Source organism: Populus alba, chromosome 8 (genome assembly GCF_005239225.2).
Source record: "Populus alba chromosome 8, ASM523922v2, whole genome shotgun sequence".
NCBI classification, from domain to species: Eukaryota; Viridiplantae; Streptophyta; class Magnoliopsida; order Malpighiales; family Salicaceae; genus Populus; species Populus alba.
This window is the reverse complement of record NC_133291.1, coordinates 9,635,628-9,655,399: the sequence shown is the minus strand read 5'-3', so window position 1 is coordinate 9,655,399 and position 19,772 is coordinate 9,635,628. Positions and strand designations below refer to the sequence as shown.

General features: G+C 32.7%; 2 protein-coding genes across 2 annotated transcripts; both read right to left on the bottom strand.

Moving 5' to 3' along the window:
• Positions 1-565: 565 nt before the first annotated feature.
• LOC118054534 (tetraketide alpha-pyrone reductase 1) lies at positions 566-2,799 on the bottom strand. The gene is made up of 6 exons (XM_035066174.2): positions 2,621-2,799; positions 2,303-2,472; positions 1,928-2,116; positions 1,575-1,737; positions 1,163-1,355; positions 566-924 (listed from the first exon to the last, which is right to left on the bottom strand). Exons 1-6 carry the CDS (start codon positions 2,736-2,738, stop codon positions 768-770), a joined length of 990 nt encoding a protein of 329 aa, XP_034922065.1. The 5' UTR covers positions 2,739-2,799; the 3' UTR covers positions 566-767.
• Positions 2,800-7,268: 4,469 nt separating this feature from the next.
• On the bottom strand, positions 7,269-10,162 carry LOC118054526 (probable xyloglucan endotransglucosylase/hydrolase protein 28). Its single transcript, XM_035066162.2, has 4 exons — positions 9,685-10,162; positions 9,476-9,576; positions 8,743-8,951; positions 7,269-8,099 (listed from the first exon to the last, which is right to left on the bottom strand). Exons 1-4 carry the CDS (start codon positions 9,881-9,883, stop codon positions 7,598-7,600), a joined length of 1,011 nt encoding a protein of 336 aa, XP_034922053.1. The 5' UTR covers positions 9,884-10,162; the 3' UTR covers positions 7,269-7,597.
• Between the last annotated feature and the right edge of the window lie 9,610 nt (positions 10,163-19,772).

Sequence of the window (19,772 nt, the reverse complement as noted above, 5' to 3'; positions counted from 1 at the left end):
GGTTTGTGAAAAAAACATATAACTATTCATTTCAACACTAATCTTTATCCTATTTTTTTAAATTAAAGTAGTTAATTTTGAATTAATTTTTGCAATCAATGAAGTATTTTTAAAATTATCTTAGTATAAAATGGCATTTATAATTAATAATTGATAATTTAGACATGCTCGTATTGTTTTCTAGAATTAAATATTTAAAAATATAGTAATGATTAATTTTAAAGTGTTTTTTATCTAAAAAATATATTAAAATAATATTTTTTTAAATAATTTTGTAATGCAATTCTAAATAATTCCGAACTCTCTCTCCCAGTGTTATCAAAAGACACGAGTATTGCATTGAATTATTCTATAGAAAATATCTCACCATCCACTGTTAATCTCTTTGCCACGATAATTTTTTAATTGTAGCAAAAATGAGAGAAAACAAATGGGGCTTTAAATTATAGGATGTGCCCATTGAGTTTACATGAACAAAACAAAACGAGGTTTTTATAATATTTAAATCATCATTTTAAGATATTATAATATTTAAATAATCATTTTAGGATAATGGGAGGGCAAAATAACTAGTTAATATATAATAAATATTCTAACCAAGCAAATAAGAGTTTTGGCTTTCATATAAATCACATCACATCTCCATTATTTCAACTGCTCTTCTTAATTATTATTTAGCATAATTAAATTGCAAGTTCAGTACATATTTTAGCTGGCCAGCAGTTCTCTGCGGTCGAACTCATGAGCACGTCTTAATTAATTAAAAATTAATTTATAGCCAGGCTGAACGAAGAGAGATGGCCTTGTTCCACAAGCGAAGCAATGCAATCATCGAACATTTCTTGGATTGGCTTGAACTTGAACCCTAATCTCTCCAGCCTTGAGGTGTCGAATTCGTAGTACGGTCTCTTTAGTTGCTCAAACCTGAGAATCCCCACTCGATGATTTAAAATTAATTAATTATTCCATGGTGAGTTCACATCATTTAATTAATATATATCTTAATGAACTAGTCGATAATTTGTCTATAAAAAGAACAACCACATGAGCATTAGGCATTAGCATTTATGACCTTTTGTAATTAATTAATGAATAATCCTATAACTTATATGTGCTGTATATATTAATTAAGACATAAACAATACTTAATTAGAGTGTTAACCTCTTTGGGACAGGCAGTGAAGGATAACGTTGTGATAGAAAGGACGCTAATTCATCGTTGTCCAGCACGATCGAGCTACAAAGATATCGCCCCCCCGCAGTTTCATCCTCGTAAAAGAGGATGTGGCACAGTGCCACGTCATCAATGTGGACGTAGCCCATTCTTCCATGCCAATGAAATTTCTCCGATTCTCCTGTTAGATATCAATGTTCGGAAACCAAGCTAGAAGATTAACGTTGTAATCATGAAAGGAGAGTTATATCAGTGTGATCGATGAGCCATACACACCATTAACATGGATAAATATTGAAATTATAAATATTGAAAGGAGAGTTATATCAGTGTGATCGATGAGCCATACACACCATTAACATGGATAAATATTGAAATTATAAATAGGAAAATAAAGTACCTGTAAGTAAGCCAAGAACATCGGATGTAGTGGAACTTAAATCAGGGGACAAACTAGGTCCAATCACGAACGATGGTAGAACAGTAATCAAATCAATGCCATTGCCATTGCAGAATTCCCACGCTGCCTTCTCAGCAAGAGTTTTTGACAGAGCATACCATATCTTTCATGGAGTAGGATTAGTTTACCATGTGCATGTATTTGAAGATGAGGTAAGATATCAAAATTAATTTAATGACATGTTCGAACATAGCCAAATTCCCTATCGTTTATTTCTTTTTTTCCCTTTATTAGATTTCATTTGTAGTGCAACAAGTTCTTAAAAAAATTGTCATAATTCATAAAAAGATTACCTGCAGTCTCTCACAGAGTTCGACAGAGCTCCAAGATGACTCGTCGAGAGGTATGTTGGAGTCGAAATCATCTCTTACTCGCAAGGTCGAAGAGGATGAGGTGAGAATCACCCGTTTTAGAGACGGGCTCCTCTTGCAGGAACGGAGCACATTCAACGTGCCCTCGATAGCCGGTTCCAAAATTTCTGCCTGTAGTGAAATATCAAATGAGTGATTATGGTGGATGGCTTGGAGATATCCATTTTATATGTGCCACCATGTTTTAGAAGAAAAGGGAGAGTAGCAATATATATGAACTAAATTAAGCGCGCGCGTGTAGAGATCATTAACTACTTAAGGAGATATATATAGCCATCGTTATTCGAGCGTGCTTGCCTTTGGATCAGATGATGGTTTGAGAACAGGGGAAGCAGTGTGGAAGACACCACGGCATTCCATGATTGCATCATCGAAGCTACCCTCTTCCATTAGATCAGCCTTCACCAATCGGAGTCTCTCCTTCGCTCCTTCCAGTCTCCAAAGATGCGCTACTTTCTTCTCATTTTCTGCACATGCATGTCAAAGTTATTTGAGGGATAATAATAGTGTAACGCTATATCTTAATGGCTCCTCCTCCTCCTCCATTGCTAGATTGATTCGAGGGAAGATCACAGGGTATAGCTAGGATTTTATTTTTCTTGAGATGTGACTAACCTGGATCTCTAACTGTTCCAGTGACGTGATATCCTGATAAGAGAAGTCTCTTGACAAGCCAAGAAGCTAGATAACCAGAAGCTCCGGTGACACATACTCTGCCTTTTATTTGATCCATTGACCAGTATGATTTCTCCAGGCGAGGTTACATATATATATATATAGAGAGAGACCATGGCCTCTCCACAAATCAATGATGGTTGGGAATTAGGTAGCTTGGTTAGTATAGCATACGATATTACTGCTCAGAAAATATGGAGAAGGTAAGCAATTCTATTCTCGTGAAGAGCAATTAAATTATTTTAACCGGGTTTTTTTAATCGAGTGTGTGCGCGTGATTGTGTTATATAGCATGCACGTGACGTGCTATATAATATGATAGAGGCTGGTACATTAAGCAGCTGAGAAGCATCACAGTGACCTGGCTATAGTCATAATTAATTACTAACCATATAACCCGCTTATAATTTTTTTTTTCAAAAAAATATTGGGTATACAAATTGCTTCCATATGTTTTTTTTTTATATAAAAGATTCAAAATGTAAATTGAAAATTCTGTTAAAGCAAGATATTTAATTATATAAAATAAGAAATGTATTTAATTGTGTTTGTGAAATTTTTTTATTTAAATAAATAAAAAATAAATCTATATTTTAAAAGACTTATAAAAGGCAAAAAGTTACATACAATATCAAGAAAGATAAAAGAAAAGAAAAAAAGTCAAACAATCAATAGCGACAATTCAATCATTGTCAACTATCACGTGCTATTCTAGATAGAAAAGGATATGATGACATATCTAGAAAGACAGCAAAAGGTCAATTACATCCATTAGATGGCATCACGTGCGTTGCATGAATGACACAGACGCCACCTACGCACTAGGGGGTGTCGAGCACATTTCAATAGCTTTAAGCAATAAAATATTTGGAAACAAATGTGAAAAATACCTAAATACCCCTTATGACCCTAATAATTACACAAATACCCATATAAAGTACAAAAATACCCCAAAATGCTAAATTTATGTTATGTCTCTTTCAAGGTAAAAAAATAACTGCAGTGTAAATTAAAATTCAAAAACTCTAAAACACTCTTATACAAATGCATGATTTTATTTTACTTTTGAAGTAAATATGTATTTTTATTGTAAAGAAACTTAAGTGAAGATATATAAGAAAGTTATTGGTAAACAATTCTATATATTGTTGATTTTGGAGGCAAAATAGTATTCTTTTTGTGCAAAAAATAATAAAATATCAACATCCTAATCTAAAAGGTTTAATTTGTTTGGACCAAAGGCTACAAAGATAATTTTACTATAACTCAAGATATATTTTACTATAGATTGAATTACAATAAAATACACATGCCTTTTAGTTTTTTAGATAATTCATTTGTAAACGAAACTATTGCTTTGCTAGACTCAAACACATTGTTCATTGTATTATTTATTTATTTAATTATTTCATAATTTTCAAAAAAGTTAGAGTGTTTTATGATAATATTAATAATTATTTTATAAATAATTATATAATATGAAAAAAAATAACATTTTTGGTCATTAATATTCAACAATAACAAACCAATCAATTCAATTTAAGATATATATAAAAAATAAAAACAATATTATTTTAGTTTCTTATTAAATAAAATGAGTTGATTTAGTGATCTATATATTACTTTACTAGATTAAATCTCAAGATTGACAACTATGGTTTTAACATCCAATAATATTATATTTAAAAATAATTAGTTGCAAAAATTAGTTGGCAAGAACGATAGCAACTTTGTGAGTCAATTGACTCGAGAATTTATTTATGATTCATCAATGTCCGAATTGGCTAGCCTTGCAATATTGGAGGGTCAGATAGGATAGTAAACAATTTTTATTCCAAAGCAATCCTTTCCACCTGATTTTTTTTTGGGAAAAAATCGGTAACGAGTGCTTGTGATATTTTTTTGCAAAGCTGGTTCTTATTTTCCAGCTGTGATCGACACCAATTATCTCTTGGCCACCCAAAACCTTTGTGGTCCGAGGCTTCCAAGAACTTTCAGAAAACCACTTCTCTAGCTTTTAATTCCATTATGATCATGGAACTTTTTCCTTGCGATTGAACCGATAAAATTAAGGATATGCCTGCTAGCTAGGAGGATCGAGGAAGCATAAATTTACTCTAATAATTTTTTTATCCTGTTGACTTATGCTTGGAACAAATTTGGAGAAAGGAGAAATTTACATGAACGTTAAGATTTAATCTCAAAATAAAGGTTAAACATCAATCTTGTGGGGGATGGATAAAGAAATCTTGGATTTTATGCCCTTCTCTCTTTAAGAAAAAAAACTTCAACGCCATTTTAAAGCACAAATATATATTATTTAATTCTTTACAATTAAAATTTGATTTTTTTTCAAGGCCCTCTATTATTTATATTTCTCTTACCTTCAACTAAGCATCCTGTGTATTACCTTATTCCTTAACATTTTTTACACCCTTGAAATCTTCCTTTTAAAATTGTTTACCCCACACCAAACACAATCTAAAAACCTAAAGCTTTATTACTCACCATCTGCTTTTCAATACATAAAGAATAATAAACTGAACTCTCGCAATAAGCTCCACATGCATATGAGCATCAAGAATCTCGAATCATAGGAAGTTTTCGCGACAAAATAATATGCTATGATGGTGTAATTTTAATTTAAATGATTTGTTTAAAATCCTATCAGAGAATGATTTATTTTTATTAAATAAATCAATTAATATTTTGCAACAGATATATTCTTGGAGTGGGAAGCTAACAAGTTTGTCTGTCAGACGGACGCGCCTCCAAGTTTTCCAGACAAGGATATATCCGTTCCTACAAAGTTTTTGATCAGTTAGGTAGAAGATTCCCCAAAGTCAGCTGCAAACATGGTTGGCCATGAATGATTGATTGATTATCTCAGAATCTTGGATATGATCTCCTTGTATCAATTTGTTACTTACTTTTCATCTTTACCTTCTTTTTTTTTTTCTTTTTTTAACGGGGTTGGATTATGGTATTTAAGCTATTGTTGCTTAGGATTGTTTTTTAAAATATATTTTTGTTTAAAAATATATTAAAATAATATAATTTTTTATATAGTGCATCAAAATAATATAAAAATATTAAAAATTTTAATTTAAAACAAATAAAATAAATTTTATTTTTTAAAAAAACACGGCATTAGCACTTAAATAAACACGTGCTAAGAAAATATTACTCAACTCCAATGAAGTGTTTGGAATTGTAATATATGATGTTTTTTAAAATATATTTTTACATGAAAATATATAAAAATATTTTTTAAAAGACAAGCAATTAGAAGCAAAATCAGAAGAACACCCCCAAGTTTCAGATAAATTACGGTAACATTTTCACATTGAAAGGGCAAGATATGGCGCAGAAACGAATGACAAAAGGGGAACTGATCCACACGGTCCTTGGCTTTACTGATTGCGTTTTCATAATAATGCTCAACTTATTTGGTTACTTTAGTCGAATTTAAAGCCAGTTTCCTAATTGGTTTGCTAATCTAATCAGCCAATCTGCCCAACCTTGTCCTCTCTTCAGGGATGTGCTTTCTATTTTGTGTACTTATAATTTATTTTGGAAAAAACCATTAGCTTCTTTATTAATTCGGTGCTTTATCCTCAGAGTGATGGATGAACAATATTTGCAGCTTTAAAGCAACCAATCATAGAGTTTACAGGACACCTAATTGCGAGGGCCAAGTCTGATCCCGACTGGAATGGAAAACCACGCCGAGGTGGCTAAAATAAATCCTCCATGTTGCCAGCCCTACTCTGGATGTATCCTTGAGCTTTCCTTCTCATCTTTTGCCGAAAAATTGACACTAGAAAGCAAGAAAATCGAGGGCTTTTGTTGGTGCTCGGGAAAAAAGAAATCTAAGAATTTGTCGATCGTTGTTCACACAACGCTTTTTCCTCATCTTTGACAAATGATTTCAGTGTTGTTGAAGATGTTCAGTTGTATACAAATTTAATTAACTCTGTTACTGACGTAACATGTGGGAATTTAAAGGGTGTTTAGATTGTAGTAGAAATTGTTTTTTTAAGTGTTTTTTTTGTTTAAAAATATATTGAAATAATATTTTTTAAAAATTACTTCTAAAATCAGCAAACCAAATTATTTAAAAACAGAAAAAAAGTAATTGATTTTTATTTTTGTAAAACACTATTTAGTCCGTGTACCATCCAACTTCTAAGAAAACCCAGTATCCCTCTGCAAAACAGAGAATCTTGAGACCCGCTCCATGGATGTGAACCAAGGCCAACATTCTGCCATTTTCAACAAGGTTGCCTTCGCCACTCGTCACATCCAAACGACTTTGGATTCCAACCAACCATAGACAAAATGTCCTCCGAAGTTGACAAGTATGACCTTTAAAAATATGCATGAGACAATACAGACGAGGGGGCCCAGATTCTGAACCTTGAAAACATAATCCGGTGGATTCCGACCAGAAAATGTTTTTTAGCTGGACAAAAATAAAAGAAAACAAAATAAAATATTGGACACCAAACATGACGCTTGATGACATTCATTTTAGTGCAAAAAACAACCAAAATCCATACAATGCCCTGTACATATACATACGGAGGAAGTCCAAATGCCTAGTATATTTTATTTAACCCGCGAGGGTGTCAAAATAGTACAGAAAAATCATCACCAAATTCATTTTTGTAATAAAGCCCAGAGCAAACATCAATGATGAAATGAACTGCTGGAAAACTAAAGGTATGAACTATACACATACCCACCCACCCACCATCAACCATAAATAACCACAACTCTCTGTATCACCACCCTCGATAAGAATCCATGCTCTTTTTCTCTATTCACAAAAAACAAATGACCCCAACTAAATCATAGCATAAATGTAATAAGATTAAGATGGCAATAACATGACGATGCGAACCATAGCATTCCTCAAATGGAGATGGCCTCAACATGACCTGCCCGACTCCGGTGGTGTCTTTTCCCATGGTGGCGGCGCCCTCCGCCAAAGGTAACAGGGTCGAAAGATTTGAGCCGGTCTGCTTCTTTGGGATTAATTACACACTCTGATGGAGGAACCTTGTACCGAACCCGATCATAGCAATAGGAATATGTCATAAACTTGGCCCTAAAACTCTCCATCTTAATTCTTTGCACAGTTGTGACACCGGTGGGAATCGCTTCAGAACTCTCTGTATTATCACATTTTGGGAACTGCTCAATTGGATCGACAGCACAACCATGCAGAACAAGGTCTGAAAATTCGGTGACATAGGGGGCATATTTGTAATTAACTCTGTATTTGCCTCCATTGGTAGCCCAACCAGACCCGTCCCATATTGTTGCATACAAAGACATTGGCTTGGAAGGGAAATCTCCCCCCATAGATTCTGTTCTTTTAAACTCTCTAATAGGAACGTTGTCCACATAAAATCTAAGCAAAAAAAAAAAACACAGGTTAGAGCGACGGTCAAAACACCAGTCACGATTAATCCAACCTAAATCTAAATCCGTACTTCCTGTTCGTATGTAAAAACAGAAAGCCAGTAACGTTGCAATAGGTAAATGAGAAAATTTTAGAAAACAAATATAATATAGTTAATGTATCTGACAAGATTGGATGTTATTTTGGTCTTTCCCTAAAAAATCAATTAGTTATCTCAAGTAAACTACAGGGTCATGCTCCATCACATCAGCGTTTGTATAGATCCTTATCTCAAATTAAATCTAACTTCTCTCAAAAATCCCAAAAAAAAGATGTTTGCTAAATTTTAGCCATGCCAAAACTGGTTCTGTTGAAACTAGCGAATGTCATCACAGGTAAAAAGAACAGAGAGCTTTCTCTGCTAATCACGTAAAAGGAAGCACATTGCCTATACCATACAGCAGATGCATCAACACCAGTACCCCTAAAACGGTAAATTCCATACCATGTAGACCATGAGGTCATTAATGGTTAAATGGTAATGCAAAGCCTTTAAAACGCTGTAAAGGCAACAAACAACATCAACATAATAATTAAAAAGAACAAAGGTAAACAAAGAAAGAAAGATGTGGAAGTGGGTTTTTTTGCTTACGTGATCTGAGAATCAGTCCAGAGAATGCTGTACTGATGAAAATCATCAGAGGGATCAAACCAGAGGCTGTATCTCTCTTCTCTGCCTACGCTGGTGCTGCCGTTGCCATAAATGTTTGTCTGTATCCTCCAATCTTTGCCTCTTATGTTACCCAAGAACTCGAAGTCAATTTCATCATGGTTCTTCTCGAATATGTCACCATTTGACATCTGTCAAGACAGGTAGCGAACATGTTTTAAGATATTTTTTTTTCATAAGTTTTCTTCGATGGATTAAGGATTACAATATTTGATCAAATTTTTGAAATTTATTGAAAATTAGCATGCTCATGAGATCAGCTTACTTTACTTGCTAGATACTAAAGAAACGGTAACATTTTGTGGAAAAAATGGCAATCATGAGTAATTTGTAATTTTTCAGCCTTCCTAAAATAAAGCTTAGACATGAACCTTAAAATCAGTTAACAACAAACCCCTGAAAATGAGGTTGTTTGAGTTTTGATCAGATTTTCAAGCTTAGCATGAGGCCCAAAAACTGTAAATCAAAGAAGCACCAATCAGAGTTTCTGTAACACAACCAAGGCATAAAACTAGGAAGGACAGTCCCGGTGAAAAGAAAGAAAAGGAATCAATCTAGGTCTGAGAAATAACCAATCAAATGATCAAATTATAAAACCTCCGTTTATTTATTTATTTGAAACACACACTAGTTCTTAATCAGTATTGCTACTCACATAAAAAGCAACCACAACTCCAGCAGTGTAATCTGCAGGCAACTTGATAGAAGCACTGAAGTATCCATGTAAGTACAAGTCTTGAGAAGCAAATCCAGACCCTGCATATAAAAAACCACAAGGAAACTCCCAATGAAAGCCAACACAAAGAAGCAAAAGATAAAACATAACTCTAAACCCCAAGATAGAAACCATGGAAGGATAAGTACCTGTCCTCTCATCCAATGATAAATGGACTGTCTTTCCATCTCTGTGAATGGCCAGATTATCATCACCAAAAAGTTGGGTGTATCCTTCATCAAAGGATATAACAGGCAAAAAAGTTTTTTGAATTTGAGACCCAGAAACAAGAAAAGCAAGTAGGGAGCAGATTAAGAGAGAACAAGTACAAAGATAAGAGCACGCCATTTTTTTTCTTTTTTGTTATTGGTGTGTTTTCCTTTGGGAACAAAACAGAGAAAGAAAGTTCTTTTCTTGACTGAAATGAAAGACTGAGCTCTCAACTGTGAGCGTGAATGTAGGGGTATATATTGTAGAGAAGAGGGTGGAGGAAGGAGAGTGTCTTTATCTCTTGGAGCGTTGGGGGGCTGAGAGAGAGAGCAAAAGGATAATGTGAGCAGACAGAGAGTAGGGAGGAGCAGAAAGAGAAACGGGAGGTCATTTTATTGGAGAATGAGCAGTGTTGAGCTGTTCTTATGTAGACAGGTTTTTTGAACGCACCCACCTCCTACTTCATCTATTCATGTCGTTATTTCTAATTTTAGTTGTGTTGTAATTATAATAGTAATCGTTATTGTTGCCTTGTAAAATTGTACAGTCTATTTATATATATAAAAAAATACTAAATTTCGGCATGTTTTATTTCGCATATGATGTAATTTTTTTTCATCATTTTTTAGGACCATGGATTGTTCCTCCTCGGACAACATTATATACTTCCGAAACTAAAAAAGAAAAAACCTTATGGAGAATGAAAAGCATATAATGAAAGGAGTATGTTTGTCTGATTTTACAGCAATATGTGACTCTCGATCTTTGCATGGTCGATTTCAGAACCTTCTTTCTTCTCAGATTTTTTCCCATTTTGATTTAAAATAATGAAAATTTAACCATGTCTAAGGGTATGCTGAGATTAGGAAGGGAGGGTACGGTTTTCAAAAATCTTGTTCATTAAATGATATTGATAATAAATTTTTAAAAAATATATTATTTTATCTTCACAAACATCTCTTAGAAAACAGAATTGTTGATTAATAAGGTGAATGATAGCCATTCAAGTGTCTTGCCTGTATCATTAATCAGTAGGAAAGCCAAAGGATCCGCCAAGGTGGAAACATCTTCACCAGATCGAAAGAAGTATATTAAACCATAGACGTTTTCACAAAAAAAACAGCAGCCCTAATTTAATTATTGCATCTAGAATGATTCTGGGCACTTTATCCCCTCTGCAAGACTTCCAAATAGATTAGTCCAAGATAAATTCATAAACTTTGGACAAGAAACTATGGAGTCTTGAGAGAGGGATAAAGTGCAAAAACTGTGATAATAAAAAACTGGAAACAAAGCAGTAATCAAAAGGAGTACATGAGCAGCAGTGTATAGATGTCAAGCACAATACGAGGGAAAAGGGTGCATCATTACGGCCAAAATAATGATTATTGAGACTTTTTTGGGCCAAAAAGAGGTTCCCCTTTAATAATTTTTCTATTCTTTCAATGGATACAATAAAATAAATTGCCAATCCATTTAACCAATATATAAATAAATAAAAGCTAAGTGGGCAGCTTTTTTCTTTTGCTGTATGTATACTTCGTCACGCGCCGCCCCCTTTTTTTAAGATTTATTACAGAGAGCTTGTCACCACGCATTCTCGAAAAAAATTATTTTTTTTTAATTTATTTTTTTTTAATTTTAAATTATTTTGATATGCAAAGGTTAAAGTTGAATTCAAAAATAAAAAATATTATTTATATGTATTTTTAAATAAAAAATCATTTAAAAATAATCAATTTCATAATATTAAATACCCTGCCAGTCCTTCAATAACCCAACAAAATCTACTGCTTCACCCTAGTGGCAGTAAGGCTATGCTTGTTTTTTTTTTTGATATTTTAATGTGGTAATATTAAAAATAAAAAAATTATTTAAATATGATTTCAAATAAAAATAGTTTGAAAATAAGTTGTACCGTGATTTGAAAAACCACTGTAAATCAAGGTATGGCAATTAATTGAAGAAAAGGATAGATACCATCAATTCAACGAGAATCGCGTGGGCCAGCGTCTATATTTCGGCGCCTAGTTATTTGACACGGATATGACACGTGGCAAACTTTAAGCGCACCATAAATTAATGACTATACGCGTCCCACGATCAACGCTCCAGCTTTACTGTATTTGTCACGAGGATGGTATACGGTCACCCTCCATGTTTCTGATAAAATAATTAAAATGATTTTACGGATAATTTTTTATATAAATCTTTCATATAAACTGATGTGTGGATCTACAGATGATAAATTTAAATAATTAGTATTTCATCGAAAAATAGTTATTAGGAGTGCTTGTACGAAAATTTTGTTTGTATAATATTATTATAAAGTATTTAAGGGAATACCGTGTAAAAGAAATAATAATTTTGTCCCACAAGGAAATCTCCTACTGATCAGCATTCCATGAAATTTTATGTAATGAGATAATATTCCTCTTGCATTAATTTTACTCCTATCCATTTCACTGTAACAATTATTTATAATCAATCTATTTATTTTTATTGTATAAAACTAGTCAAGAGGAATTTGCTCGCATGTTGCTGCAGCCTGCATGCCTTTTTTTTTTTTTTTAATTTTTATTAGATTTCATGGCAATTGAGATAAGAAAGAAAACAATTTAATATATCTGCAGGGTATCTGCACCCAGTGAACCCATAAATGAATTATATATATAAAATATTAAAGAAAAATAAACTAAAAAACCACACTTTCAATGCGCTCGATTATTATTTTTGTTTCTGAATTCCCTTTCTTCGGTATTTAATACCTTAGTCAGAGCAGGTGCTCTTCATGAACTGACGTCCCTTCGCTTATGCATTGTCCTAGCCGTTGGCAAATAGCTTTCCCTGATTTTCTGTAATATCAGATGTTTTTAAAACTATTTTTATTTTTATTTTTAATATTAATATATCAAAACAATAAACAAACATTAAAAAAAATCAATTTTTTTTCTAAATAACGTGTGGCTGCATTCCCAAACGCTGTCATATGCAATTGAAGGGCGAAGTTAACGCCGTTAATCAAGGGGTCAGTCCCGTTAAAGTGAATAAAAGGGGGTTCGACTTCCATTGAATTTCGGTGGACTCAATCCCCTCCGTTCGTCGAGAACGGCGCCATAACCTTTTCACTGATTTCCTTGTTGCTTGATTCATGGACCCTGTCATCACGCGTATCTAATTAGGATTTTGATTATTATTTTTTTAATCTGAGAAACAAATAAATTATTTTTCCGCACCACGATATTTAACACTGTTCGTTGCATGTCTATATATATATATATATATATATAAAGAGATCTATATCACATCCACATTTAAGGTTATTTTTTAAATTTTTTTTATTTTAAAATATATTAATATAATATTTTTTATTTTTAACATCAACACATTAAAATAATTTTAAAATCAAAAAATCAAAATTTAATAAAATATTACCAGAAACGTAGTTCAAAAAGCTTGTTAAGGTAAGGATCTAGTATATTCTTACAAGATATATCTAATGGAATAACATGCAACTTCTAGAAAAACAATGAACAAGAATTTTCTTACCATCATGACCATTTTCTAAGAGCTTAAGAATTCAATAATAGTGTAATTTTGGGTAGGAAAAAGAGATTTGTTACCCCACATTTTTTTTTCCAAGAAAAAATGTGCCGTTTGAAAATGTTTTTGCTATTTTTCATTTTAAGAACCAGGGCTGTACTGATTTCCTAAGCAAACACTAAATATTCCCGTGGAGTTTCATTGTTGATGATATGAATAGTAATATTTTTTTAAAATACAGTTTATTTTTTTTCATTTCATTTTTTTTTTTCAATTTTTTTTTTATTTTTTTCTAGTATATTTTAATGATCAACTGGGTTGTTGTTTGACCTCTTATGTTAACTGGATGACGCTGGGAAAAATCTCACATCATTTTATTCTAAATCTGGATTATGCAATGAGGCGGGTCATTAATTTTTCTTTTTGTTAATTTCATTGTTTCCCCCTATTAATTTTATCCACATACTTCATCATTTAAATTGTTTTTGGATCGATTTAATTGACTAAATCATTTTGAAATGATTTTCATATAGTTTAATTTTAAATTTAAACTATATAAAAAGTTGGATCGAAAGATCTTTTTTTTATAATTTTATCCTCAATTTTTTTTTATTAATTGATCAAGTTATTTTTAAATCATCAAAGTCAACCAAGTCATATTTAACTAATTTTCATATAATTTTATTTTAAATTTGAGTTAAATAAAAACTCAATTATGAAAGTTTTAAGATTAGGATTCTATAATTTATATATATATATATATATATATATATTTAAAAATAATTTTATCTGACCTGCTTTAAACTTTATCTTATATATGCTGCTAGGTGGGTTCATGTTAGATAGACATACAAATGCTGTGCTAACGTACGCACATGGGGATATTTACCTGATGTTGGATCCCTAGGTGCCTTGATGATGATGCTAATGCTATAGATATACCATGCATGCACGTGAGTTACAATATCCATACGTACCAAAAATGAATATCCATTAGCCAGCAAGAAGATTTGAGTTTGCCCATCACAACCGTTGATCTTGCCACTGGCAAGTCACCATCCCAAGTGGGATTTTGCTGGCATGCATGGCCTTGGTTAGAGTGACTAGGCCAGTGGGCATTGTGTTAACTGCAGGGGTTAGCCGGTAGAAATTAAAGCTTAGTTACATTAATATCTAACGGTTAAGGTGGCACGTGTTCTGGCTGGCAGTGGCAAATATTTGTCTTCGTCAGAGATGCAATAATATCAGATTGTTGACTGTACAGGGGCTTTAGAGTAAATAGTGAAGACCTTACAGAACGAGCTAGTTCTAGCTGGGACATGCAAACATATACAGTCAGCGGCAGTTAAACGGCGAAGGAGGGGCCGGAGGATTAGGTGGTTAGATATCGACGGGGAAATTTAAGGCACATTAACTGTCTTGACTTGTAAATAGATCAACTTTGGCACTAGAGTCCATCTGTCTTTTCAAAATCCCGTGCCCGTCTGGTAAATTGTTATAAATCATCAAAAATATATAAAAAATATTAATTTAATGTTTTTTCAAATTAAAAATATTTTTAAAAAAATTTCATCAGCGTTCCGTAAATTGCGTCGCCATTGAAATAAAATAAAATTCGATCAAAGCAGCATAGTGCTGGAAAAACATATAATCAATAGCTTCGAGATAAAATCTCGCATGCCTTGCTCCCATCTTTACCCTTCTCGAGCCAACTTGGAATTGAACAGAGGACTCAGTTTTGATAGCTGAGCTCCGTGACTGTGAGGTTGTTCTCGTAAAACTAATCAGCAAATTGCTTACTTAGACTGCACATAATTAATTCGTTAATTAAATGGACTAAACTAGATTACTTCGGTGAGAGTGAACAGGACTGGACGACCAAAGCACGGACGAGGTCACGAGAATACAGTAACCAGGAGAGAGCCAAACACACGAGTCAGATGGCTGAGGTCCACTGACACATTTAACGAGTAAAATAAACAGGAAAGTGAACGGTGATAATGGATACAGTACTCCTGCTGACAGTGCACGTTTGGAGCCAAAACAAAAAATAACCCGAGCGTTTTGAGTTTTTATATTATTTGTTTCATGTCACCCTCAAAAAAACTGACTCGACTAAAACAAAAAAAAAAAAGAAGAAAAATAACATCAAGTCATCAACTAGCATGGGAAATTCGGACACATCAAAATGTTATATGGTGGGGAAGGTGGGACAAGAGTTGAGGCTGTTGTTTGCCTGGCCAAAGATAAAATCTTTGCTTTTTCAGCCTCTGTTTCCATGGAACTCAGGGGATGTTTGCCTCTTTCTAAGAAAATCTCTATCTCTTTCAATCTCCCTCCGTCCTCCCTTACCGTAGCTAGCATTATTAATTACCTTGAACCTTTTGTGACAGGACATGGGTCCACCAATGATTCTCTCCACGTGTTAAAACGGCAAGGGTCGTCGTTTGCCAGCTTCTCTTTTTTGCGTGCTGACTTGGTAAACCAGATATGCACTGCCATGTCACTCCCTCTGTTTCGGTTTATTTATCCGGTTCCCGTCGTGTGCCTGAGGCCCTCCTTACCTTCTCTGTTTTTGTCCTTACTGCTACCTTTATATCCTTGATATACCTTCATTTCTCATCCATGTATTTCGGAATAGATTTCTCATCCATGTAAGAGATTAACAAATAACGTAAAATATTTCATTTGCTCATTTTGAAAATAAGAACTAGGCACTCGAGAGTCTAGCCTTCCAAGTTCACATGCCCAGGCTTTACAGTTGTGAGCCATGTATTTTGGTCACTGTTTCTAGCATAGTCATGCCTGACTCTCTTTTTTTTTAATGGCCTTGATTATATATATATATTATTTAGATGATATCTAAATAATTATATAATTATGGTATAATTTTCAAATAATATCATAGCTTTCACGAAGATATTAACAACTAGTTTTTAATAATTATACACAAACCTAGTATGCTTAGTTTTTTACAAATTCCCCCTCATGAATATTTAATGCATATAAAATATCTATTTATTTCTTCTTATTATCCACAACGCATAAGACTCCTTTTATATGGGGAATTAGCTTGGATTTCTACTTGCAGGGTAGTGAGGCCAACCCTGACTAGTGTGTGTACAGAAAAAGAAGCCATGTATTTTTATGAATTTTTAGGAAAATTTAGAAAATTGATCACCCTGGATATTTTGCTGAATTTTGTTTCTATTGAATAATCCTAGCACGATCACATTAAAAAAAATTGAAATCGGGGTAGGTTTGGCATAAATGCCTTAATTATTGGCTTAATTTCTTTTGTTGAGATTTTTACGTAAAGGGGATAGATCGTAGGATCACAAAGTGTCACAAATCCCATGATAATTTTTTTTTTTTTTTTTTGAGAGAGAATGTTGGACCGTTTTATAGAAAGCATGGCCAGGCTGAGGATGTATATTCATAATATATATGAAGTAGTTATTCCAGGAAGATTCATTCCTTTCAATACTGCACGTGCTTGTAAGTTGAGTAAAGGTCTTTCATTTATAATTAATCATTTGGGTTATTGATCATTTGTGCTCCGATCCAGATTGAAAATCATAACCACTTGATTCTTGACAGCTTTACTATAAAGGGTGATGTACATGCTGCTTACTTCACCTGTAAATTTTGTTACAATAAATTAATATAAAAAATAAAAAAGTTAAAATTCTGAATAATTTGTATATTATAAATATATAATTTTAATTTAAATATAAATAAAGTATATATAGGTTAAACTAAAAGTACTGTTCTACTTTTAATAAATAAAATTATATAAATATTATTTAATAACTTTTACTATTTTTTTTTCCCGGATACATGTTAGATGCAAGGTGATCAGTTACAATATCATGGTTTTCTTACAATTGGTAGCTGGCCGGTTAAATTCAATGTAATTAATCTATTTATAAATTTATTGGATTCTCTTCGTTCAGAGAAAATATATTTTCAAGAAAAATATATTTTTGTGAAAAATTTTCTTTTGAAAAGGGAGTTGTTTTTCATACCTAAAATTAATTATTTTTTTAGAAAGAGTATTTTGTTTGTGATGAAAGTAGTGTTTTTAGAGTTTTGTTAAATAAAGCGTGTTTGCTCATTAAACTTTTATCATCTCTCTCCTTTTTAACAAGGGAATTGAAAATAGAAAGCATGGTAGTAAATGGTCCATTTTTCAAGGGGAAGCAAACAAAACTCTCGGAATTATTTAGTGAAATACCTTTCGGTGTCGCAGGATCACTTGGCACGGTACCTTTGTCATTAAATAAATATAATATGATTTTGCATTGGCAAACAATGCTTGGTTTCATACATCCTACCGCTTCAAAATAATCTAATCTAAAAATAAAAAGCTTACCTTACAAGAAGGAAAAGGAATCAAGAATATGATGTTTAGCTAGAAAGCTTGGTGAGCTCAAACCGGGATCAAAATATGACTTCTACTGCAAGATAAGTATTTTTTTTATTATTATTAAAAAATTAATTTAACTTAAAAATTTAAATTGTTATGTGAGATTCTAAAATATAATATATTTTTTTAGACTTGAAATTTACATAGACTCGTTTAATTTTATATTTATTTATTTATTAAATAAATTAAAAAAATAAGATTCAAATTCATTATCGCTTGATAATTAAGGTTTTGATACAATGTTAAGAAATCAATTTAATTTAAAAGCTTAAGCTATTAAGTAAAATTATAAAATATAATTTATATTAATTTTTAATATTTTATTAATTTTCTTGGTCAAGCGAAGCCATATATTCCTAGATTAATTCATTAACATATTGCCATAAATTTCATACGTGAAATGAGGTAATGAATCGCTGATAACCTTCATAATCAATTACTCTTCATCGCTTAGTACCCACGATGCTGTGTACCCAGACATTAGCAATACCTATCCATAATGCATTGGTGCATGTATTTAATTTGTTTTTCTCTTTTTTAATAGCAGGATTGAGTGATGAACATAAATTAATAGTATACACGACACCAGGAGACAAGTTGTGTGTGTGTTTATGTTCATGGTGTGCTTCAATTACTAATTAGGTTGCCTTACAATTTTTTTTTTTGTAATTAAATTATCATTATTATCATGCATCCTTTTCTAGATCTCTTAATGTCATGTACATTTAATATATTCTCAATCAAATAATTAACGACATCTCAATACATTTAATCTCTTACCATTGTATTCCGTTTTAATTTGATCATGAATGATATCGAGGAAAAAAAAAACATGAACGATATTCAAATTCAACTTAGCAAATATAGGAGCTAATTAATTGCTAATTCAACCTATCTCTTTTGAGTGCTATTGAAATTACCCTTTTCAATTAAGAAAGGGTGCTAATTAGGTGGCAAGCACAAACATGAAACGCTTGGGTTCCGTTTGAATCACATGTAACCGTTGCGAGAAATGATAACATAAGACAATACTATAACATAAAAATCATGAGATTCCGCCGAACCCCAACAATGGAGTCAGAGTAGAAAAACAGTGCATTCTCTGAAATGTGGTGGGGTTCCAGGATTTTCATGAAATTTTGGGTCATATACTGGTATTTATGTAGGTCCATTAATATCATTATTCCCGACATATCACATACATAAGACAATACCAAGTCATGAGCCTGCTATCGAATAAACCCTGCACACATGTAGAGATAATATTAAATGGCAAAAAGCCTCTCATATTCTTCTCTGAAATCGAAATATGATGAAGCATGTAAGGAAAAAAAAAAAGATACATAATTAATGAATCCACGTCTCCATCAACCTAACTGTAAACGGATGATTATTAAAGTTCAGAAAAAATAAAATCCTGTAAAAATGATTGTATACATTCTCGGGCCAAACGTCATGAGTAACCGAATAATAATGTCTTCTACCCAACAATTGGATCGTAGTGGACAAAATCCTTTTCCTTCAAGCTTTCGATTACAAATGAAGAGAGGGCTGAATTTGGTCCAGGTCTTTTATGAGTGATTTTATCAATTAAACCCGCAAGCCATTTTGCAATCATTTGAGTATTGCTTGCTGAATTAGGAGGCATGTATTTGGAGGAACCCGGTGATATATAATCGAGGCTGGCTCGTTTTTAAAATAAATTGCTCATGGAAAGTACAAAAGAGATTAAAAAAAAAGAAAAGTGGAGCCTTTTTATAATTTTGTTAGGTAGGCATGGTCGTATGCTAGGCAAGTTATGCACCCAAAAACAAGAAATGGACAACCTGGGGAGTCCTTGGACGGTCTGGACAAATATTTAGGAGTTCGAGCGATGATGGGAGAAGGTTCCTTTTGGAGTCGGAGAGTTCACGGAGGTGTTGTCCATACGTACCTCCAGACATTATATATTGAATGGTCTCAATCGGCGTTGACAAATTAATGGGGGAGTAGCTGGCTTCGACAGGCTAAATAGTGCTGTGATCATTGCAATATATATTTTTTTAAATTTTCTTT

Coding starts and splice junctions, on each gene's coding strand:
- LOC118054534 (XM_035066174.2), bottom strand. CDS start 2,738: ATGGATCAAATAAAAGGCAGAGTATGTGTCACCGGAGCTTCTGGTTAT. Junction 2,117..2,302: donor AACCATCATCTGATCCAAAG/GCAAGCACGCTC, acceptor ATTTCACTACAG/GCAGAAATTTTGGAACCGGC. Junction 1,738..1,927: donor AACTCTGTGAGAGACTGCAG/GTAATCTTTTTA, acceptor ACTCCATGAAAG/ATATGGTATGCTCTGTCAAA.
- LOC118054526 (XM_035066162.2), bottom strand. CDS start 9,883: ATGGCGTGCTCTTATCTTTGTACTTGTTCTCTCTTAATCTGCTCCCTA. Junction 9,577..9,684: donor ATCATTGGATGAGAGGACAG/GTACTTATCCTT, acceptor TTTTATATGCAG/GGTCTGGATTTGCTTCTCAA. Junction 8,952..9,475: donor GAGTTGTGGTTGCTTTTTAT/GTGAGTAGCAAT, acceptor CTGTCTTGACAG/ATGTCAAATGGTGACATATT.